General features: G+C 41.8%; 1 protein-coding gene and 1 long non-coding RNA gene across 22 annotated transcripts in view; one reads left to right on the top strand and one right to left on the bottom strand.

Moving 5' to 3' along the window:
* The window catches only part of TRPM3 (transient receptor potential cation channel subfamily M member 3), a 980,420-nt gene that overhangs the window by 54,010 nt on the left and 901,774 nt on the right, over positions 1–24,636 (bottom strand). For 13 of the 21 annotated variants that reach the window (XM_017973100.4, XM_035264315.3, XM_017973093.4 and 10 more), the window contains 2 exons: positions 21,814–22,065; positions 14,814–14,988 (listed from right to left, as the gene is read on the bottom strand). In XM_017973100.4, coding sequence (XP_017828589.1) covers positions 14,814–14,988; positions 21,814–22,065 — 427 coding nt within the window. Of the gene's footprint in view, positions 1–14,777; positions 14,989–21,813; positions 22,066–24,636 lie in introns of all 21 variants that reach the window. The other 8 variants (XM_035255728.3, XM_035262473.3, XM_035257415.3 and 5 more) reach the window with 1 other exon arrangement.
* The window catches only part of LOC144581785 (uncharacterized), a 127,110-nt gene that overhangs the window by 97,566 nt on the left and 4,908 nt on the right, over positions 1–24,636 (top strand). The gene's annotated exons all lie outside the window — the stretch shown is intronic.

The raw sequence follows: 24,636 nt of genomic DNA, 5'->3' as shown, positions 1-24,636 counted from the left end.
CCAGGGTATCACCATCTCAATGGCATAGAAACCCTTCTGGGAAACCACGGGATGGCTCCAACAGTGGAGGAAGCTCCCTTCCTGATTTTGGAAACCACTGGTTTCTGGGTGATTCTCTACCTTCCTGATCATCAGCCTTTGGCAGTGCACTGTGTCTTGAATAGCTGCAGAGTTGCTGATCCTGTTCTTAAACCCAGTCCTCATTTAGTTAAACCATGTACTTGAACACGGATATTCCACCACAACATGCTACCCCAACTTGAGCTGCTGTAGATCTTTTTTTTTTCTTTTGAGATAGAGTCTTGCTCTATCACCTAGACTAGAGTGCAGTGGTGCGATCTCAGCTCACTGCAACCTCCGCCTCCCGGGTTCAATCGATTTTCCTGTCTCAGCCTCCTGAGTAGCTGGGATTACAGACAGCCACCACCAGGGGTTTCACCATCTTGGCCAGGCTGGTCTCAAACTCCTGACCTCGTGATCCACCTGCCTCGGCTTCCCGAAGTGCTGGGATTACAGGCATAAGCCACTGCGCCCAGCCACTGCTGTAGATCTTAAACTGCAATCACACTGACATTCTTTCTGATGCTAGTTGAAAGCATCTAGACCATTCCTACCATGTGGCTTTTGCCCTTGCTTTTCTCTCTGTCTGGAATGTTACTTCCCCAGCTCTTTTCATGCCTATTTCCATTATTTGCATTTCAGCTCAATGTTTTCTCTTCAAGCCCTTTCGCTGACCATTCTTTGTAAAATTGTACCTCCCAAGTCCTTACCGCAGTAACTCCCGATCCTGCAAGTGGGATTTATTTTCTCCCTGGCAGTTATGACCCCCCCCCCCAAAGTATACTGTTTATTTGTTGACTTATTGTCTCCACCAAACCCCCCAGGAGATGTAACTGCTATGAAGTGCATGCCAAGGCCTCTCTTGTTTACTGCTTTCTCTTCAGTAATAAGTGGTTGCTAAATAAATAAATGCATGATGTGGTCCAGTCACTGCAATGAGGTATAGGAGAAAGTGCAAGACTCTGGAATCAGAAGGAAGCAGCCTTTGTTTCAATGCAGAAGTTAAGAGCATGGGTCTAGGAGTTAGATGGGCCTGGATTCCAATTCAGCCTCTGCCACTTTGTGGCTGTGTGCCTTCAACAAGTTCTTTAACCTCTGCACTTCGTGTACATCAATAGTAAACCAGCACTCATGAGTCACAGTGTATCATGTGCCTGGCCTGGTGCCAGCCACTGTAATAGCCTCTCAACAAATGTTAATGGACTTTCCTTTCCCTAGAAACGTTAGAAGAAACCTATGAAACACACTCAGTAGTTAATAGAGAATGCAGGCATACCTATACTCATACAGTCTGCTTAAGTACAACTGCCATACATTGTGCAGACTCCTGATCGGGTTTATCATCTTAAATCCACGGGAAAGAATCCAGTCTTTCGTTGCATGACCTGTTTGATAGAAGTGTCCCCCACCCTGTATATTCAATTACTTGATGTAGAATAGAACCACATGCACCGTATATAGTTCCTTCAGTGGTTGAACATTATGTTCCTCAGGTGGCACGAGTGACTTTGAAGTACTTGTCAGCAACTGGCTTTCTTGTAACGGTACTGTAACCACTCAGTTCACAGTGACATTTTACTTCTGAAGCCCTTGTTCAGAATATTAAAAAGCGCAATAGCAGACTTCATCCCTTTGCTTCAAGGCCTGTGATTCTGTAAAGCTAGCCCATCGACTCAGGAGAGAGTCACTGGCCCCAGTGAACGTTTAAAAACTGTTTTGAATTTGGTTCAGTGGTGTTAAGTTGGTCAGTAAATACAACTATTGAGTCTGATCATGGGGGATGTGATTCCCCTTTGTGCTTTATCACAAATGGTGAGCTGGATTGATTGAACTGAACCATTTTGCCAGGACGTCTGAGATCACTCAGACCACTTTCTTTGTGGTACGTCATGGTGCTTTTCTATCCAAAAAAAGAAAAGAAAAGAAAAACCTGGCATCTCTTAGATGTAAACTTGGGAAGGGAGGGGTTGAAGTTTGCTAGATTCTACCCGATTAGCAAAATATGCATAAATTCTAACTGATAGCTAGGTTAAGGCCTCTGGGTTCTTGTTCTTCATTGCAACGATAGCTTATTATGTTTCCAAAACCAATGCCCAAGGTCATGGGACAAGACCTACTGGCGTTTGCCAAAAACGGTCCTTCACATTGACTGTTCAGATACCCTAAGTGCCTGATGTCCTAACTTGGTCTCTGGCCTGAAGATGCAGTGAGCAGAGCAGAGGGAGATGTCATGAAGCTCTGTAAGGGATGCTCAACTGGGACCCGAAGCTCTCTCTGCCGGGCCTTAGTCTGTGAGGACTTGGGGCCCCTTCAGATCTGTCCTTTAGGACTTTTTAGATACTGAGGCAACTACATTGTGTCATTGTTCTTTGAGAAGCAATAACAGGGAGTTGAATTTTCGGTTCTGATAGGCCAGGTTTTCTCAATCTCAGCACACTGACATTTTGGGTGGGATAATTATTTGGAGAAGCTGTTCTGTGCGTCATGGGATGTTAGGCAGCATCTCTGGTCTCTCCCACTAGATGTTAGTAGCGCCCCCTGCTCCCTGGTTATGACAACCAAAATACTTGCAGGCAGTTCCAGGCAGTACCAAATGTCTCTCTGCTGGGTGGAGGTTAGGGGACACCACTGCTCCTGGTTAAGAACCAGTGAGACAGACCTTGACTATGGGAGATTATCTTGTGGTCACAAGAAAGCCTGTTTGAGAGCACTCAGCTTCTCTGGACTATCCTTGGGCCTTTCAGACCTTTGAGTTTCCTGGAGAATAGATTTTAATTTTTTTAAGAGATGGAGTCTTATGTTGCCCAGGCCAGAGTACAGTGGCTATTCACAGGCGTGATCCCACTACCCATTAGCATGGGAGTTTTGGCCTGTTCCATTTCTAACCCAGACTGGTTCACCCCTCCTAGGCAATCTGTTGGTCCCTGGCTCCCAGGAGGTCACATTGATGCTGAACTTACTGTGGCTGCTGGATCAGCACAGCAAACTATAACCCAGCACTCCTGTGCTCAGGTGATCCTCTTGCCTCAGCCTCATGAGTAGCTAGGACTACAGGTGTGCACCATTGTGCCCGGTGGGAATAGATTTTTGATGTGGATGAACTAATGATCAAAAAGAAAAACGTGAGGGAGGGTAGTATACAAATGCATTTATTCCTCTCCTCTCATCCTTTCTCTTTGCATCTCTGTTAGTTTTCCAGAAGGGGACAGATGAGGTTTAGAAGAGGAGAAACTTAACTGAACTGAAAAAGCTGCAGCTAGGAGGCCTGTGCCTGCAGACTGAACTGAGGAGCCTGAGGCTTGTAGAACTTCAGGTGATCCTGATTTTCAAGTTCAGGCATCAGCACTTTACTGCAGGCAGCGTACAAGACAGGGTTGGGAGGCAAACTGGGCATCTGCCAGGACCCTTGGCAAAATTGCAACATAGGCAAAACCGTTTTGCCACTGAGTGTTTTTGTGAAGCCTTCCCACAGCCTGTCTCACTTTCCTTGCCCTCCAGACACTCAGTTGCCTCATGCTGGCTTCTGGCTGCTCAGGGTCCACCTCATGCATGCTGAGCTATCAACTTCCACGTCACCTGCCCCCACTTCAACACTCCCTCCCTGAATGCTGATTTCAGCTATTTTGGGGGTTGAGAGGAAAGATTCACATACTTCACATTAAGAGAAGAGTCAGCAGGTTTAACCTGCTCAGGGGATGTTTTGACTCTTAGAAGCTTGTTACTCCTCTTGTAGAAGATGTTTTGGAACCAAGGGCTTTTCTATGGCTTATCTAATTTCCCTGAAATGAGCATTATGGTTGCATATTCTCCAGTCACGATCTCCCTACTCTTCAGTGACACCTATGAATTCCATAAACTGAAGCTATACTTAACAAGGGGCTCCACACGAGGCGAGCTGCAAATTTCCCACAAGATCCAAATCCCTTAGCCTGACATATAAAGCCCTTTATAGCAAGCTTCCTTACTAACCTCGTCTCCATTTATTCACTCAAGTAATGGTAGAAAAGATGGATATAGACCCTGGCCCCTAACGCCCACAATGCATAGAATCCAATGAGGGATACACACAAGAAATCAGACAAAAACAATATGGTGTCCACATTAACCCAGGGTATGTATAGGGGGCTTGGGAGCACCTTGTACATGGAACTAACCCAGAGGCTAGTTCCGGGCTGGCCTAGGGAGGACACCTCATGTCTCCACTCTCTCTGGCCCCCATGTGCCCTGCCCATACCAGGCATGCTCTGTCCTGCCTCTGGCTTTGTACATAACGGTCCATGTGTTTAGAATGTCCTGTCATTATCTGTCTGAAAAACCCTTAATATCCTTTGTGATCCAGCTTAACTGTTACCACCAGGAGACACTATCAGTGTGCATCTGGCCTTCCCTTATTTTTCTCTACCCCCTCTTCCTACTGCAAAACTATGTTCTTTCCTTTGAGCTAAGTCCTTACATATCACCTCTATGAAAATATACATCACACTGATTTGTAATGATGTGTTTAGCTGTCAATCTTCTTTAGTAACTTCCTTCAAAATTGAGGCAATAAAGTATGTCTTTTTAACTCCCATCTCATGGCACAGAGCCTGGCACTTGAAGTGCTTAGTAAATGTCATTGAATGAATGAACCCATTCAAACTAGAATCTGGAAAATATTACAGCAGAATGTCTCCTTTATTCCTTTTTGAATTTGATTATGAGATATATACACAGAGTCCATAAAACATATATGTCCAATGTAAAATGAAAACCCATGTAACCACAGCTTGGGTCAAGAAATAGCCCCCTCTAGCCTTAATTCACCAGTGGGTGTCATCTTGAATTGAGTGTGTCACTAAGATAAAGACTCAACATCCTGCATTTGACCTGAAGTTACTGGGGTCTTCTTTCCAAGAAAGCACTCATCTTGAACCTTAGGCCTGATGTTCTAGACATCAAATGTTTGGCTGAAAGCCAAGCCATTTAGTCAAACAGCACTTGACAGATGTGGTCTGAAATCTAGCTACAGGAAGGGACTTGCTTCACTGGACAGTATCTCACAAAAGATCTTGTGCATCTTCCTTTCCCTTACATATTGAGGTTGCAGGCTTATTTGGACTCTGTCACATTTGAGGGAAAATAGCTAATGTGTGAGCCTTGCTGGGATCATCTGCTAATAGTTAACCTGTGTGGAGATCCATGTATTTGTTGGTTGCTGTTAATACAGATCAATTAAAATCCTGCCACGTTATTCAGAAGGGGTATACTCTACTCTGCTTTGAGTGGAAATCAACCATCTGCTTTGTTGCCTTTGGTCAGAACACTGAGTCTTTGGAAAGGCCATAGTTACAGGATGTTTGACAACCATGGCCAGTGCTGGCCAGGCTCTCAGCATGGGCCTCAACTGGTCCTGCTGCTGGGCTTACACAGCTCTCACTCTTCCTTCCTCTGTTGCCCTCAACAACCGAAGGCCAGCAGGTGGTCCCTCCTTCTCTCCCTCCCTCCCTCCTTTCTTTACTTATCTTCTTCCTTTCTTCTTTCCTTCTTTTCCTCTCTTCCTTCCTTATAGCTGCCTAATCTCTGCACAAATACTATAATCACAACTTTTTCAATAGATATTTCTTAAACCCACCTGGAATTTTCTTCTTGAATACAAAAGTTAGCCAGCTAATTTCAGGAATTTAACAACTCTAGAATCCTCTTTGATTTCCCTTTCCTTTCCCACTCCTCCCCACGTCTACCCTGTGCCTATGTGTGTGTGGCATGAATCCATAATTACTACATTTAATTTAACCCAAATTTGAAATTCCTTTATAACAAATGTAGCTCCTTTTCATTACCTTCACTGACACTTCGGCTTTTCTAGTTTCTTTATATGTGGTCCCTGAAATATTTTTGTTTGCTTGATTGATTGTTTAAGGCAGATAACAACATCACTCTCTATCCTCTGCTTTAAGAAGTTTAATTCACGCACCATTTCCTGAGCACCTACATTTTGTGAGACACAGTTGGAGACACTGCAGTGAACAAGGAAGATGTGGTCCCTGCTGTCACAGAGCTGGCATTACAAAGGAGTTTTATATTCTAGAACAGAGCTATCTAATTTAGTAGCCAGTAGCAGGATGCAGCTATCGAAATCAAAACCTGAGTTAATTAAAAAGAAATAAAATTGGCCGGGCGCTGTGGCTCATGCCTGTAATCCCAGCTCTTAGGGAGGCAGAGGCGGGAGGATAGCTTGAGCCCAGGAGTTCGAGACCTGCCTGAGCAATATAATGAGACCCCGTTCCCCACAAAAAGGAAAAAAACCAAAAAGACACACACACACACACACAAAAAGAAAATTAAAAATTTAGTTTCTCATTTATACTAGCAACATTCAAAGCACTCAGCAGCCATATGTGCCAAGCAGCTATGGTGGTGGACAACACAGAGCTAGATGAGTACCACCACAGTAGATTCCAATATACAGAGCTGTTCTGAAGAGTTTGCCAGACTTACTACCATTCCGGGAGTCTAAAAGATCCCTGTAGCCACCCTATGAGATTTACGATGACACCAAATTACAATTACTTCATATATATATATATATATATATATATATATATATATAATCTTTCCTTTGAAACATGTGGGTTATATCCAGGATACATGGAGCCTATGGGTTTATTTTTATTTTGGGTATCCTGTTTTTACTTACAAGGTGGTTAAATTAGAGTGGTGGAGTAGTATTTAGAAGTACTCACTTCTTTTCATATATTTCAAGCAGCTACTGGCTCAGTACCCCCCATCCCAGGGAATGGAAGGTTGCAGCACAGAATCCAGAAATAGCCCTTGAGTTTCTCTGGATGCTCTTGTGGTCCAAATGTACAAGATCTCAGGGCCCTTAGAGTGTTTTCAGAAGGGGCAACAGAAAGAAGAATTTGGGGAATAGATTAAAATGTCTTGGCAGAAGCAGGGCTGAAGGAAAGAAAAGAGAAATGTGAATCTGCACATTAACATGAGAGTGAATGCTAGCTTGTGCATGCTTCATGGGCTACATGGTGTGTGGAGTTCTGTTGGGAGTAGCTGGGTTGCCTAGGACTTACTTGGGGTATTCATGGTAAAACAGAAAAACCATGATCTTTGAGGTGATGCAAACATGGATAGGGTGAAACAAAAGTGCTTCGTTAAAGTCAGAATTATAACAGATGCTGAAAATGGTGATGATGGGACAAGCACTAAATTTAATTATAGGCAAGGTGTTAACAAGTCTGGAAAAGGTTAAAGAAAAGTGGAATATTCCAAGGTCGCATTAAGAGTTCACCTTTGCGAAAGGTGACAAATGATGCTTCTCTAGCATCACAGGCCATGAGCACTTTCAAAAGGAGAGCCTCCTTTGAGATGGAGAATTCTCTAGCCATTTGGGGAGGTTCCTTTTCAGGATCTGGTTACTCTTCTCCATTACACAAAGTCTATCTCAGGTGGGAGATGAGGCCTTGTAGAGACAGGGAGGGTTGAGCTGAGCCCTGAAATATAAGCTGAAAGGTGACAAATATAAGTCACCTTTCCATCCTTTTAGGTCTAGATATCATTATCATCGTCTGACCTCTTATACTACTAGAGTTCTAGTCTTTAACTCTGGCTAACTTACTCCTACCATACTTCTTTCTATCATCCTCTATTCCTACAATGCAAGCTTCTTCAGCTACCCATCCTCCTCTGGGCTACTGTCCTCCTGTGATGCTTGGCTTTCTGTCCCCTGAACCCTCATTGCTGTTTCCTTTTTCTTCTTTTCTCCTGAGTCTTCTGGAACCCCATTATCACAGAATACAAACTCTTCTGCTTTCTTGTATCTTTTTTTTTTTTTTTTTTTTGAGACAGGATTGTGCTCTGTTGCCCAGGCTGGAGTACAGTGGTACAATCACAGCTTCCTGTAGCCTTGAACTCCTGACCTGAAATGATCCTCCTGCCTCAGACTCCTGAAATGCAAGAGCCACTGCACCTGGCCTCCTTTCTCATATTTTTATGAGTCCACTTCCCCATTTTCTTGCTTTAATTAAAATTCATTTTGCAGGAAGATACCTCTTTGTAACCTTTTCAAGTAGAAGTTGCACATTTTTCTACATTGTGGTTCCCAGAGGTAATGTCTGCATTTTTATTGATACTTTTTGCCTTTTTATGCAAAAAGCCCTTTGTTTTTTGAGTTTCAGGTCATCCTGATCAAAGTCTTCCTGTTCATACTTCCTCCTGTCATTATTACTAGCGACTTCAATATCTATATTGATAAACACAGAAGAATCCAGCTTCAAGATACTTGACCTCAACTCCGGCATGTTCTAGACCCCATCCTCATAGCTACCCCTGGACCTTATCATTATTCTAAACTGCTTCATCTCTTAATTCTGAACACAAATTCACCATTCCTTGACCACTTATAGCCTTCAGGATCTTTGGTCAATGCAATTGCTTCTCAGGCTAGAAATCTAGTCCATTGATCATTCCTTTTTACTCTGGGGCTTTCACCAACCTTTTACGTTCACTTTCTTTTCCCTCCATCTTAGACCTCACAAAGTATAACTTCAAGAACCTTTACAAGCATCTTAAATAACCCTAGTCCCTGTTCTCTCTGCCATGTGGGCACAGCAAAGCCTTAATCTTGGATTAATCCAGCCATTTGTCTTTCCTGTATTATATCTGGGGTGCAGAGTCTTGACGGGAAAAACACACAAACTATCTATGCAAATAGAGGCCCAGAGCAGTCCTGTGAAATGTACCAAGTCAGTGACATCTGTCATTTTCCTAGTGGTGATTATAAGACATCACTCTTCTCAGAGCTCTACTGTATTGTACTTTCTCTGCCCTTCCTGTCCCACTTATAAGTATACAGCACTTCTCTCTCTCTTCCCTAGTAAATGATTTGTCCTGCTGCTCATTCTCTCTTGCATCACTGTACCTGCTTTTTGCACTTGCCACTGAAATAAAAATGCTCTGGCAAAGGTCACCAGTGACTTCCTGAAGGACTAACTGAATGGACTTCTGTAAATATTCACCTAGTTGGACTTTTCTTTTGCATTTGACACTGTTGACCACTCAGTATTCCACTTTGGCCTTCTCTTCTCTCTCCCCTTGTGCCCTCTGGTAAGCTCACCCATTATGGTGGTTATATAGCTGATCCCTAAATCTCTATCTCCAGTCCAGCTCCTACTGAGCTCCAGAATTCTGTGTGCAAAATACCCTTCTTCATAGTTTTCCTGGAATGCCCATAAAAACCTCAAACTTAATTCAATCCCAATGGAAAAAATCCCCATACCCTCATAGTTCCTTGTCCCAGATTCTCTATCTCAGTGAATGCCATCATCCTTCAGACTAAGCCAGAAATCCTGGTGTAATCTGCAGCTCCTCTGTTTTATATTCTCATCCACTTTTCCCACTATCACCCTCTGCACCATCTGATTTCTTTCCAGGTTCTTTTGATTGTACCTTCCTAAAATCCCATCCTGCCTGTTTCCCCCATTCCAGCTACTGCTGCATTAGAAATTTCCTCTCACCTCTTACCTCCCACCTCAATCCCTCTTACGGACTCCCCACAGTTTTGCTTGGGAGCTCTGATTAAAACATACATCTTGATCACGGTACTATCCTGAGCATGGAGTGTAAGTCCTCCAGGATCTGTACCCTGTCTCTCTCCTCGGACCCTTCTGTCCTACTTCGTGTCTCTTGCCTCTTACTCTACCATCAGCTATACTAAACTATCCACTGCTCCTGGAACTTTTCATACTAATTCGCAGTTTGGAAGGCCATTCTTCTCTCCTTACACCTCCTGCTCTTATCTGCCTGAATCATCAGCTTATATTTCAGGGCTCAGCTCAACCCTCCCTGTCTCTGCAAGGCCTCATCTCCCACCTGAGATAGAACCAACTACCTTCTTTGGCTCCACCTCTACACATGTGTTGTCAATGTCAGTTTGCCTTTCCTTGATGGTAAGCTCCTTGAAGACAATGCCTCTGTCACATGCATCTCTGTGCTCTGGTTTCTAGTTCATAGGAGAAACAAACTAAATATTCATTGACTGAGGAAAGAATTCAAAGTGGAGTCTAACCTGTGAGAAAATGCTAATTAAATGTTATGACAATAGAACAAGTGTTGATCAAAACAGTGCCCAGAATCATCACAAAGCTCTGTCTGCAGATAGCTCTGTTATTTGTAAATCCATTAAGCCTCAGTTTGCATTGGTAAACAAGTCAGGTGGGTATTCTCTATAACGTGAGCTGACTTTCAGGAACAGGAAATGAGGATGGCGCCTCATGTTGGCTTGCTTCCTTAGCAATTTGTGAAAACAAACCCCAACAAAACAATTCTCCCTTTCCCAAAAGTTGGCACTGGCTCAAGTTTTTCTTTTCCAAAATACTTTCTTTGGTCAAGCAACACTCCCCACACTATAGTTGTTAGGCATTAGTGTGCTCTGAATCCATTAGAGAAGGTCAGTCCAGAATACTAAACAGATGCACAGCCCTGAGCCTTGAGAACTGGAGTTTCATGATTGCAATGCATAACAATAGCCATCTTCTTGGTTCATACTGCTATAAGCTTCACCATAAGCAGGGGTATTTTAGAGACTGACTCCTTGAGCTGTCCTGATTTCCACAAGGGAAGTGAGGAACAATTAATTTCAGGCAGAAAAATGATTCAGTGTATTTTAGCTTTACATGCACACACATGACAAAAACAACACTGTAAATTCAGTCAACATCATAGAGACAACATGGATACAAAAGAGCAAGGTTTTTTTTAAATAGCAAACCTTTGTACTAAATATATACATACATAAATAAAGCAAAAAGAAAACAGAAACCTTCCTACCCCAAACCACCTATTAATTTCAGATGAAAAAGCCCTAGGCAGTAGGAAAAAAAAATAACCCAGGCTTTAAGTAGATTGGATAATTTGGAGTGAATGGAAAGGGCTAGATAATATTAAGTTGTCATGGTGGAAAGTAAGTTTTGGACATTCTGCTTTCACATTACTATCTAAACTTGTAAAATTACTCAGAGAAGCAGAAAGGAGGACTAAATTTAGACCCTGACTTAATGCATTCAAGAGCATGATTCATTTTCCTCCTGCCCTGTTACAGCCTGGGGAATCTGAACATACAGCCAGCAACACATGGATGCCCTGTAAATAAATGAAAGTCGCATCCATTCAGGGGCCGGAGAAAGCCAGAGATCCCCCATTTTCCCTGCCAAGAAAGGTGTACTTCTAGGCACCTCACACACCAGAATGCAGAACCAGATTTCTAAGCTGGCGAGAGTCCATCTAATTTTAGCTTCGCTCCAGCTTTGGCATGAAATGCTGCTGGGCTGGAAATGTATTCTGCTGCTCCTCTCCTCTAAGTGGCTTTTCCCCTCAAGTTCCAGTGGGATCCTGACCAGCTCTGAGAGGCCATGCCACATGGGTCACACTAATGAGACAGCCTGAAAGGGTGTCACATTTGGTAGCCATGCATTTAACAACCCAGAGCCCAAGTTGCTTCATGGCAGCCCTTAGGTTGGATCTTGGAGAGCTAGGATTCTACATAGCAAACACATGAGGACAATTTTGGACTATTTGAAAGAAACTAAACAAGCCAGAAAGGAACCAACCACACAACAATACCAACTTCCATTCCCATGAATTAAATCAGGGCGGTAGGCAAAGTTTCTGAGTAGGGCAGACAGTCACTGTCCCTTCCACGGGTTCCTTATCTTCTGCTTCCAATCATATTCTCTGACTCTTCCCTGCTTCCAACCCCAAAGCAAACATTTCAGCCTCCACAGAGAACTTAGGTTAAGGTGGAACTATCATTTGTGTTTAGTCCCACATGGCTTAGAGGTGAAAAGCTCCTAAATTATTTTGTGACTTTACAGCGACTCCATCTTTTTCCTTTTTGTTTAGTTTTAAGCACATTTGGAAAGTAACCTTACAAGTTTCATTCTAGTATCTTAGGCTTTATTGATCTTATCGATCTTTGTTTTCTGTGTTTAGAACAAATAACAGAAAAAAAAGTGGAAGGCATATCAAAAATCTGTAGTAAGGTACTGCCTTCCAGAAGTGAGGGCATCAAAGCTGCCCTCTCTTCTGAGGTGTATGATTGACGTTCAAAATCTACCCCAAGGGCCCCATTGTACATCCATATAGGTCTAACCCAATTAAGAAAGAATGTTTTCCCAAACATGAAATGGGCTCAGCAATTCTGAAGTGAAAAAACAAAAAGGGTTAGCTATGGAGCACGCGCATTCCGTTAGAAATGAGTCACTCTGCGAAGGTGTGTTTGGATGAGCAGCACTTCAGAAGGCCTGCATGGAGTACATCCACAGGATGGGACTGGCAGACCCTGGGCAGGGCTGTGGGTCCAGGCGGATATGAGATCTGATCAGCCTGAAAACATGCTTCACAAACCAACCTGGGCATGACACAGAAAAGAGGCAAGACACCGTGGGCAGCATAAACAATTTGTACCTTTCTCAAACAGCTCAGTACTTGGGTCTCCGGGGCAGTTCTGAATGATCAGGTAGGGCAGTCATCCAATCCTCATTGGGCCCATCCGGTGCCATAACATGAATATCAAATCATTTGGAGGACAGGCATGTTGAGTGACCTTAGCCAAATGTCATAACAGCTTTGGGGGTAGCCTTCTATATCCATTTGAGAAAGGACAAATACTCGCTAGCATTACACAGAAAACTGGCTGATTTAGCTTAGAACAATGGCTACCACTGTAGCAATTTCAGAACATCAAAAAGGAAGGAAAGTGGTAGGGGAAGGGCATCATGAAGGCTGCATCTATCCAAGGCTGGGTCAGTTATACATTGGGATTTAGAGTTGAAATTTATTCTCACACACATAGAGTTCCACAGATCTAATTAACAGTGTGGGAAATCTATTTTCATATTTCACTCATACAAAACACATCTTCTCTGTCTCCAGGGGGTTTTCGAGTTCTAAACTACAATCAGCCCTTCTTTTAAAATAACAGTAATAAATCCTCTTATTCAGCAGATGGTGGTGTTTGTTGCACTAGGCTGGGTTCATAGTACAACATCAATAAATGGCCACTTGTAGAGGGACAGACAGAATCCCATTTATAAAGCACACCTACACCTCCCTCCTTCTCCCATCCCCAAATGTGGCATTGTCAAAACCCCCCTGGGGGCTTAATCTCATTTTGAAGCAGAAAGGAAAACTAAAAAAGGCAAAATAACATAAGTGGAAAAACAATTTCTTGGGGGAAATAGCACATTTAATCTCTGAGTAGAATGGTCATAGGTGGGTTTTTTAAAAGTGTTGTTTTGCGTTTAGGGACTGTTTGAAAGCAGGCTCTCAAAAGGATTTTCCCCAGTCCCTGGCAAGCTGTCTTGGTGAAGGCTGCACATTGTCAGCCAAAGATATTACAACCAGGAGTTGGAGTAAAATTCTTCCTCAGTGAGCTGGCTAAGTCTCATGAAACAAGTATTTGTTCCAATTAGGTGTTCCAAAAAGTCTTGCTTGCCTCAGATAACACATTTGAGAAGGGAAGTGTATTTGTTCAGAATCCATCGTGGAAGAATAAATGACATACCGGTGTGTTCTGTTGCCAGGGTACACATCCTCTTCACGGGTCTGGAGGACTCACACTCTTTGGTGCCTTGTTCCTATTTTCCTGGTCTCAGTCCTACCTGGGATGTGCAGTGGGAAGGGGGTCCTAACTAGTCTCTGCTCCTGCTCTTAACAAGCTCTACTACCTGGTTATATAACCCTAATCCGTGTCCACAGTCCGGGCTCAGATGGCTGGCCTGTCAGCAAAAAATGTCTGAAAAATGTTAATGCAACAATGTTGGAGGGATGTTATTTCCAGAACTAAACTCCTCAGGGGAAATGAGAAATTGTTGCTCCTGGGATTCAACTCCTCCACACTGAAAGATGTTTCTTTAATGATGCTTTCTTCCCAAAAAATTTCCCAATGCCTGATGTGTCCTGACATTTGGTCCAAATAAAATCCTGGAACAGACTCCTAGGATACAACTATCTTCAAACTCCATACAAAAGGAGTGTTTATTACAGAGAATCAGCATCTATTAGGGCATGAAACCTTGTGGGCCTGCTGGCATTCACTCCCCACACTGAATCGCTTCATAATATAGATAACTTTTTTTTTTGGCTAATAGCAAGCAACTCAGTTTATGACCTAAGGCATTTTCCATACTTCCAGGCAATAGTACTAGCTTCCTATGAGTCTCAATAGCACATAATTTAAGACAGTGGGAAAGAGGGTTGGAGAATAGTTTCCACTGCAAGAAAAATACCATGCAGATGTTTGCCCTTACTCTTGAATTCTGATGGTGAAACTGAGCATTGTTTGTTTGTTCTGAAGTGCAACTGAAGAAATTTACTTTCTAAAGGCTGGGGCTGATGGCTAGGGTAGAGGTGGGGAGTTAGTGACATAAAATATTACTGATATGAAAATATTCAACACATGGCCCTGGGATTTTGAATCATAAAGTAATTTAGATCTTTTTAAGTAGTTCATTTTTTGATCAAATTTGGTTATACCAGATGTCGATTCGTGTCACGGAACATGACTTAACTAAAGAAACACCCAAGAACTACTTTCTAAAATTGTATATTCACCTTCTGTAATTTTGTTTTTCCTCCCGATGGCTAGGAATTGGTCCTCTATCTTGAGCCATTTATTGAGAACAAACAAATGAACTTGGAAAAGACATACCCGAATTGAATTTAAATACCTGACTTTGGTGTATGAGAATCATAAACTTGCTTACGGTCTATCTGGTCCGCAAACACTTCCCCATAAATCATCCAATAGGGCATGTAGAAGATGTTCTTGGCCAGTTTCCATGATGGTTCCTCATTGGGAAAAAGAATGGCTTGCCTGGCGACCCCAAAGCTCATCAGCACCACCAGCATAATGATGACAAAGTACATCATGTCTATCATCTGGAAGGGCGAGGAAGCAGAGGGAGAAACAATAGAAAACCTATATGATTGAGTGTTCTTATAAATGCTGACAATGATGGGAACCTTTGGAGGAGGTCCGCTTTCTAGACCGCTGATAAGGGATGTTTAGATAGGGCGTTGTGTCCAGATAAGAAGATGCTTGTTCTATTGAGGCCAGTGTCCACAGAATTCTATCAGTAACTCAAAAAACGTTTCAAAAAGTACACACACAAATGATGCCTCTTCATTTTTCATTGCTGTCTGTGGGACCGAGTCAAGGCTAGGCATATGAATCATAAATGGAAGCTTAAGCCTCTATGTGAATCCAGTACTAACTTTTTCTCTGCTCCTGGGGGAGGCAAGTGTCCTCTTTGAGTCTCTTTCTTCTTAGAGAAATTGGAATGGGGATAGTTGAAACTATTCCAAGAATGACTGTGATGCTGTAAATTTCCTTCCTAAGTTCTGAAAGGCTAATGGATAATTAGAAAGCTAAAATAATGCTTATAAACAAAGCCAGGGTAAATCAAATATCTGTTATATTCTGTCTTATCTTGTGGCCCCACCCCACTGCATGGTATTCTACCACCAACCAGTCTCTCAGAGAGAACTGCTGTTCATAGACTTCTCCTGCAGGGCATCCCATTGGCTATGGACAGTGTTTTCTTAGGCATTAGAATCGTGCACCCTAATGACTCATACCCATAACTGACATGTTTATAAAATCCTCCAGGCTTCTCTCTAATATAATGTTATCTCTTGTTCCTCTGTCTTCCTTGTTTCTTTCCATGATGTATGTTATTTGGGATCTGTTTCTTATATACCAAATGACTTTCCTTTTATCACCCAAAATATTAAATAGATGAGGATGCAATAACTATTAATTTTTCCTAGCCAGAACCCATTACTTCCTCCTTTTATAGGCCACAAGGTAGGTGTGTTTGTCTGGCTAGGTTAAATATGATACTAGCCCCAGCAAGAGTGATAGAAGGCAGGCATATGACCAAGACAGACCAACCAGAATCCTTTTTTTGTTTTTAACTGAAGCTGGGAGAAAGAAATTCCTTGTGTCTCTGTAATAGGGTGAATTCAGAGTGTCTGAAACTGAGGCCCCCACCAGTGAAACTGATCAGAGTGAATGAAGCTGCTTTGCAGGAGAAAGAGAGCAAATCCTGACAGTGGTTGGATCTCTGCTTGCAGTAGCCCCTAAGGCCAGTTTCATTATGTCCTTCTATAAGTCAGCATATCCCTTCTATGCTTAAGGTAGTTGAAGATTGGTTTCTATCGCTTGCATTAAAACATCAAATACAAAAGACTTTCTCTTAGATATGCTTCCTGAAGGGATGCCCATCCACGAAGAATGCCTAATGCTACTTTTATCAATGATAATGAAGGCTTAAAATTAGTTTTACAATTTTATCTTTTATTACTATTATTTTTGAGATAGAGTCTTGCTCTGTCACCTAGGCTGGAGTGCAGTGGCGTGATCTTGGTTCACTGCAATCTCTGCCTCCTGGGTTCACACGATTCTCTGCCTCAGTCTCCTGAGTAGCTGGGATTACAGGCGTCCATGACCACGCCCAGCTATTTTTTTTGTATTTTTAGCAGAGAAGAGGTTTCTCCATCTTGGCCAGGCTGGTATGGAACTCCTGACCTTGTGATCTGCCCATCTTGGCCTACCAAAGTGCTGGGATTACAGGCGTGAGTCACTGCTCTTGGCCACAATTTTATTTTAAAAGAGTGCATTCTATGGTGTCTGTTGCTGGAATTCAAACATTACAGGTTTCCTTGTACGCCTTAGGATACTGGGGTCTAATCAAGTTTCAAGGCAACTTCAAACTTCATCTCACAAGTATTGTATGACTTCAAAACCAAACAGGAATATCTTAAAATCTGCCATTCATTCATATTTTTAAATTGTCTTTAAAGTTGTACGCTAGTTAGTTATTTCTGCTATAGTTTAATGGTCTCAGAACTCTTTTAAAGTGAGGAAGCCAGCTGTGTCGAAACAGTTTTATAGGAAACATGGGTCTGTTTTTCATCCTCTCTTTCTCTTATTTTGTAAAATTCTTTCATCATTTATTTACAAAAAGTTCTATCAATGAAAAAGCACACATGGGTCCTTCATGTTATGTTTATTTATATTGATTAAAAGATGGGTTGGGAGAGGAAGATTTGTGCTCATGAGATTTAGAAGCTAGTTTGACCCAAGAAAACTCAGCCAGTAAATACAGAAACTGTTCTAATTTAATTTCTCAGGGTTGTTTTTGTTCAGATTGATTGTGTTATCTATGCAAAGGGTCAAAACAATCAAAGGGAAGGAAAAATTCTTTCCAAACACTTAGCTTCATATATTTCAAAGAAGTCTTAACTTTCATACAAATACCAAAATCTGATAGAATGGAGTGCAGAAATAGAACATTATTAGGGAGAACTGGGGCTGGCCTCCTCTTTTAAAGCCAAATTGTCCAGTTGGTTCAATATTAAGGGAGCTGATCCTGTCCTAATCTTGTAAATATCTTTCTGTTGTGTTCTACAGAGAAGAGTGTATATATATATATATAATATGGTATATATATAATATGGTATATATATGTATATATATATACACACATATATATACGTATATATATACACACACACACATATATGTGTATATATATACGTATATATATGTGTGTATATATATGTGAATATATATATGTGTGTGTATATATATATATACACACATATATACACACACACACACACACACACTATAGTGGTTAAACACACGTACTTTGGTGTCAGAATACCTGGGTTTTCATCTTGACTTTTGTAGTACAAATAGCTACGTGGAAAAATATCCACAAAAAAGGAGTAAAAATACTTATGAAAATAAAGTGTTTACTAAACATGGAAAAGAAAAAGAAATAGAGCTAGGTGGCCTTGGGCAAGCTGCTTAATCTTGTTTTATTTGTAAAAATAGGAATAAAAATAACACATTTTGTAAAGATTAAATGAGATAGCATTTGAAACAATGTGGTAAGTTCTCCATAAATGTTAATGTGTTACTATTATTGCAGTTGGAAAGCAATCAGGCTGTGGAGTCAGATAGAAATTTGAATCCTGTCATTGTCCCTTGCTTAGTCTCTCAATTGTTTGTTCAATTATTAAACACAGATACAAAAACCTATTTCCTGTGGGGGTGGGGGTATGGTGATGACAAGTGTGACATGGTATCTCACACACGGCAAATGATAGCTATTATTCTTGTTTTTGTTCTGTGTTATATAAGTGAGCTTAGTGCTAGGCTTAGAGAATTCCATTTAAAGGTGGAATATGAAGGAAAGGGGTCAGGATTTTGTTGAGTGATCCTGGGCCTGCCACAGATTAATCGGAGTCTTTCTGGGTATGTGGGCTTTCCATGCTGTGAGGTGTTTGGTGCACTGGTTTATTATATTATGCAAAGACCCAATTTCAAAATGGACTCCTAATGATTGTGTGTCCGGGAATCTCATCAGCTGTCTCTCCCTAGACCACAGGGCAGGGACTTAATTGGCTGCTTTGTGCTGAATGGGGACTCCCTAATGCTGAGAGGCTTTCAGTATAACACATCTGGGCACATTTTGTTAAATTCCAGCCCGGTAGTCCACCTGGCTCACTGAAAAATTCTATAGGCATATGTTATCTACCTTCTGGATCAGTGCCTCAGTTATTGAACTGATTATCTTAAAAGCCCCTTGAAAGAGAAGCAAAGTCGCCTAATATACTCATTTCCTACTTATTCTTGACTGATAAATGAAGTCATTCATAAGTTAAAAGGTAGAGAAAATGCAGTACATTCCTCTTGCATATTCCTGAGTAAGGTTTCATTCTAGTCAAAACTGGGATAATTATGCCATTTTTAAGATGATAGACGCGGATTTTAAAATAATCTTGCTGCATTAGCGTGACTTTAGTTATTTCAAGTATATAAATGCTACCCAGCCTTTAAAGGGTAACATAATTGGTTAGTTTGGGTCTTCTCAGATTTTATATGTTAAAATAAAATAAGGTAACAATCAGAAAAACAACCAATCTGATTATGTAATCACAGAATGCAGTAATTCTCAACGGAGGCCAATTTCATTCCCTGGAAGACGTGGAGATGTTTGGAGACTTTCTGTAGTCATAACTGCATGTGTGTGTGCACGTGTGCATGCTACTGGCATCCCCCAGGTAGAGGCCAGAGATACAGCTAAATACCCTATGGTACACAGGACAGCTTCCTAAAATAAGGAATTATGTAGCCCACAACATCAGCAGTGTCAAGGTTGAGAAAATGTGGCCTAATTTTATTGCTATTATAGTTCTTTGTTTTCACTGGGTCCACCTGAAAATACATTTGAGAATCTCAGGAAAGCTTGTCCCCTCTGTCCAGAAAATTCACACACCCACACATTTTTATATATAAATTGCAGAGAGGGTCCACAGATTCTACCTCCTAAGCCCTATCCATAGACTCTAAATCTAGACTCTCTGCTTTTAGACAGGAATTTTCACCACAATCTCAAATTCATTGTTAAAGTGCAAAGAAGATGATATAAAATAGAGTAAGATACACATTTTTTTTCCTAGTCAAAAAAATCCCCAATTGAACTGGGGTTCCTTTTTGGGTAAGTAACTCAAGCTCATGAATTCAAGTTTATTTTTCTCTCTCTAGAATGAGTTTGGTGATATTTGCCCTAAGCATTGCTGGTGTTATAAATACCATTTGTACAGAAGGGTTAAGAATACAGCATGATAATCATGCTCACCAATTTTTCCTTTTTTCACTGTCATTTGAACAAAATAACATATATAACTTGTCAGCTATCAGCTGTGAGACAGACATAGCTGGTCATTTAGTACGTATTATTTCCAATCATTACAACAATAACCCTATAAGATGTGCATTTATTATACATCACTACTTTAGAAATGAGTAAACTCAGTCTCAAAGGGGTTTAAATAAATTGCTCAATGTGCCATACCCAATTTATTTTGAATTCAAATTTGTTCTCTCTTTGCATGAGTTTGTCAGTACTTTTGTAGGAAACGTTATTGTTATTTAAGATTCATTTCAGTAGAGATACACACATACATGGACAGAGCTGTTTTATAAATATTGAATTAGCAATGATATATAGTAAATATTGAGTGATAATAATAAAGAACATCAGCCAAGCATGGTGGCTGACACCTGTAATCCCAGCAATTTGAGAGGTCAGAGTGGGTGAATCACTTGAGGTCAGGAGTTTGAGACCAGCCTGGCCAACCTAGTGAAACTCTGTCTCGAATAAAAACAAAAAATTAGCCTCCTGTGGTGGCAGGCGCCTGTAGTCCCAGCTGCTTGGGAAGCTGAGGCAGGAGAGTTGCTAGAATTCGGGAGGTGGAGGTTGCACCACTGCACTCTACCCTGGGTGATGGAGTGAAACACTGTCTCAAAGAATAAAGTAAAGAACATCTATTGACCAATTATTGGTTTCAATGGCTGATACAATGGAAGTGAAGTGAAAGATATTAGCCAAGAGGATTGTCTTTTTCTTTTTTTGAGAAAAAAATACCTTACTGCTGTCTTGAACCCTGGGCTCAGGTGATCCTCCCACCTCGGCTCCCAGGTAGCGGGGATCATAGGCTCATGTCACCACACCCTGATAATCTTTCATTACTTCTTGTAGCATTAGGTTCTCACTGTGTTGCCCAAGGTGGTCTCAAACTCCTGGGCTCAAGTGATCTGCCTGCCTGGCCTCCCAAAGTGCTGGGATTATAGGCATGAGTCACTGTGTCTGACCAGCAAAGAGGCTCTTCGGTAAGAGGCGTTGGTCATGGTAGGATGGATGTACTTAACTTTTCCACATCTATTATGTGAAAGTAAAGCAGGGGATACACATAAAAAATTAAGAGAACTGATTGAAAGTACCACTTTCTGGCTTCAGGCTCTGATTCTTCCTCAAGTGAGTTTTGGGAGGAAGCTCATTTACGGATGCGCTCCTAGATTCACACCGATGCTGTCCTCCTAGAGTTCAGTCTCTATTGACAAAGTCTGGAAGCTGGCGTGTGGTCAAGGACTACTGGAACAAGTCCTCAGCCATTTGTAGGGAAGTGGTATTAGCTTGCTACTTGTGATTCTTTCTTCAAGAATTTGACAAGTAGGAGCATAATTCTGGAACTTAGTTCTCAACAGACATCACTCTCCAGTAGTGTAGCAAACACATGATGCGTGACAGCACTTAATCTTCAACCCAACCCAACTCAGTTCAGCTCAAATAAATTATGTTTTTCTTCCCTTTGTGTAGGGTAAGGCATTTTTCTAGAACTTTATTTAAAAACACAGGACCTTTAAAAAAAATCGGTTAAAAATTTGTACTGGAGACCCATTCCTCCTCAAACATCCAGCTAAAATGTAACCTCCATGTGCTTTTTCTGATCTATATTATCTTTTCTATTGTTTGGTTGTACTTTATACACATCACTATTACGGCATTTTTCACACAATATGGTAATTACCCCTTCCTGCCTCCCATCAATTTTAATCTCATGGAAAGAACGTTTTTATACACCCAACTCCTAGTCCAGTACCCAGCACAAAATAGATAATCTTTATAAATTTTTCAGTAAATGAATGAGTGACTGATACACTCTCCAGTTTTGTCTCTACATGTGGTTGAACCCTCAAACATTCAAAAGGAATTTATAAAATAAAACACTTCCAGGGCCATCTCATTTAGACTTTGATAGCAGGCCCAAATGTATTATTTCCCTCTATCTATTATCACCACTCTTCCTCTGAAAACTTACAACATGGAATCAAAAGATCCTACTTACCATTTTTCCAATCATCATTACATATGGGCCCAAATACTTGTTCACGCCAAAGATGTCCAGGAGACGGATGTACCAGTAAATGATGTTCACACAGTAGATGACCCTCCCATCACTCCTGAAGGGCTGGTCTTGGAGACGAAGGATCATTCCGACAGAGAACAGAAGGATGGCAATGAGGTCCGTGACATTCCAGTACTCCTGCAGCCACACCTTCACTTTCTGCAGCAACTTCCCTGGCTCTGACATCAGAATCTATAAGGCAGAAAGGAGAGCAGGGTTAGGGCTGGTTTCTGTCTGTTTTTTCAGCCCAGTTGGGAAGTGCTTGGTCTGTTGGCTGGTATTAGTAGCTTGCTTTGTCTACCAATATCTACTTAAATACTTGCATGCTATGAAAGTCCAGTTGAGCTAAGCTTAGGCGATTATTCTGCTGCAGTATTCCAGAGGCAGATATAAGCAATAATTTTGATTCTTTGGGTGGCTGTAAAATTTTAAGACACACACAAGAGTTTTGCTATAAAATTATTCAATCCCAGTGTGCCACACACCTCTGAAGTCTTCCCTCATCTCTGTAAACAGTGACAACATACTGAGTTCCTCAGGCTGCTCACTTGGGAGGACTCCTCCATTTTTCTCTTTCACATCCCACATCCTCTGCACCAAGTCCTATCACCTCTGTTTCTAAACGCAACCTAGCCAACCACTCACCACCTCCACTGCTGCTGCCCTATTCTAATGCCCGACATATCTTGCAGATTGCAGCAGCCCTCTAACTGGTATCCTTGCCATCGTCATTGCCCACTTACCCTCAACCCCTTCTCTGAGCAGCACAAGGAATGATCTTCAAAACCTGGATCTTTAAAGATTTGGCTGGTGATTACCAGGTTTTAAGCATAGGTAAAAACTCCTCAAGCTGTACCGTTATGAGTTGTGTTAACTTAGTTATAAATTATACCTCAATTGAGAAACTTATGAGACAAATGAACAACAGAAACCAAAGAAAATTATTTCAATAGTATACCTAAGCTTTCTAATGACTTCCTTACAAATAGCGAAAAATCCAAACTCCTTATGGTGGCCTCATTTCACATCCCATCATATTCTCCCTTATTCTCTACCCTGTAGCCATACTGGCCAGCTCTTAAGCATAACAAAGTTTATTAGATATTCAGAATGCTTGTACTTATTCCTTCTGTTCAGCACTTTCTTCTCCCAGATCTCTATTTGGCTACTCTTCATCCTCAAGGTCTCCAATCAAATGTCCCCTTTTAGGAAGGCCTTTCTTGACTACGTTAGCTGCAGCAGCCTTCATGTCCCCAAGTCACTTTCCAGTACCCTATTTAATTTTTTGAAGTTTTCATCACTATATGAAATCACCTTCTGTATGCTTGTATATGTATGTGTGTATGAGTATGTGTGTCTGTCTACCTACCTATCATCTATGAATCATCTATTCATCCATCTTTCCTAGACTGAAACTCTGAGGGCAGACCCTTTGTACCCCAGGTCTGTTACATATTTGTCAATAGACTGACTATCACGCAGGCACTAACAGCAATTTTCCAGTCCATTGCATATCCTAACTCCTTCATGGGACTCTTGCCTTAACTTAAACCTAGAGGGGCTACCACACATGGGTCTATGAAATGCACAGCTGGACAGCAGGCGTTGCACCCATCCTGCACCACAGACTGCCCAGGACATGAGAAGCCAGGGAACCCCACTTAGTGAAGCTGTGCACCAGGGTCACCTTCCTCAAGGGCTCGTGTTTACCTCTGAGGATTCCATCACTTCAAACCATGACCAACCCCTTTCCCCACCTGAGAACCTCTCAAAGGAGAGGAGAGAAAAGACTGGAGGCAGGTCTATCTCCAGCTATTTGTGTGAATCCTCATGTCCACTATGATGGTTTGCCTTAATCTGAAATAGTAAGGAAGACAGGTTTTAGGAAGTCAGGGCTGGGGCTTGGAAGCTGAGCAGGGTATCAGGACCTACCTGCTAATCCTATTTTTTATAGGCGGTGTCCCGCCCTAAGCTCTAGTCCAGGGGATCTAAAATTTAGTGCAAATCGGAATCACTTGGAGGGCTAGGTAAAAGTTTCTGCTTCTGTAATCCGGGGGTGGGGTGGAGAATTGACGTTTCTAACAAGTTCCCAGCTCCTGCTGGTGGCCACAGTTTGAGAACCACTGTCTGTACTCATCAGCAATCTCTGCAGCTGCTGCTGTCCTCTCACTCCCTGGCTGCATCTTAACAGAGCAAAAATCCGTGTATGTAGCTGGGAAGAGGGGGTTGATGGGCAACGCCTTGAGCTTTTCAACCCTTTGCGCACACTTTCCTAAAACTGCTAAACACAGAGGTTTGTAATATAATTTTTAAAAAGTGAAGCTTTTTTCTTTTTTTGTAAAGTCCCAACATTAAAAAAAGAGAGCAGAGCAGTCTGGGGTGAAGCAGAGGTGGATAGAGTCCCCCCTGCCTCCTCTACCTCTCAAACCGGCCCTCAGGCACCTGTCTTCAAACCCTGAAAGCCTGAGGAGTATCATGGGGGAGGAGAAGGAACAGTGAGTTTAGGGATGGATCTGTCAGGTTTCATGCTCAGTCGTCCTTTCTAGCTGTGGAATACGGGGAAATTTCTTAATTCCCGAGTCTCAGTTCCCAGACCTGTACAGTGGGATGTTCTCATAGTCATGCTATCGACCTCACAGAGTTGTGGGGAGGAGGATCCAGATGAGATAATGTCTACCCACGCACGCTGTAAACAGTGCCATGCTATTAAGGGATTACCAGGGCTGGCTTTGGTGACTCCAGGCAGAAGTATGTGGGGCTGGG

Source organism: Callithrix jacchus, chromosome 1 (genome assembly GCF_049354715.1).
Source record: "Callithrix jacchus isolate 240 chromosome 1, calJac240_pri, whole genome shotgun sequence".
NCBI lineage: Eukaryota > Metazoa > Chordata > Mammalia > Primates > Cebidae > Callithrix > Callithrix jacchus.
Note: the sequence above shows the minus strand (reverse complement) of the source record. Positions and strands in the feature narration are given on the sequence as shown.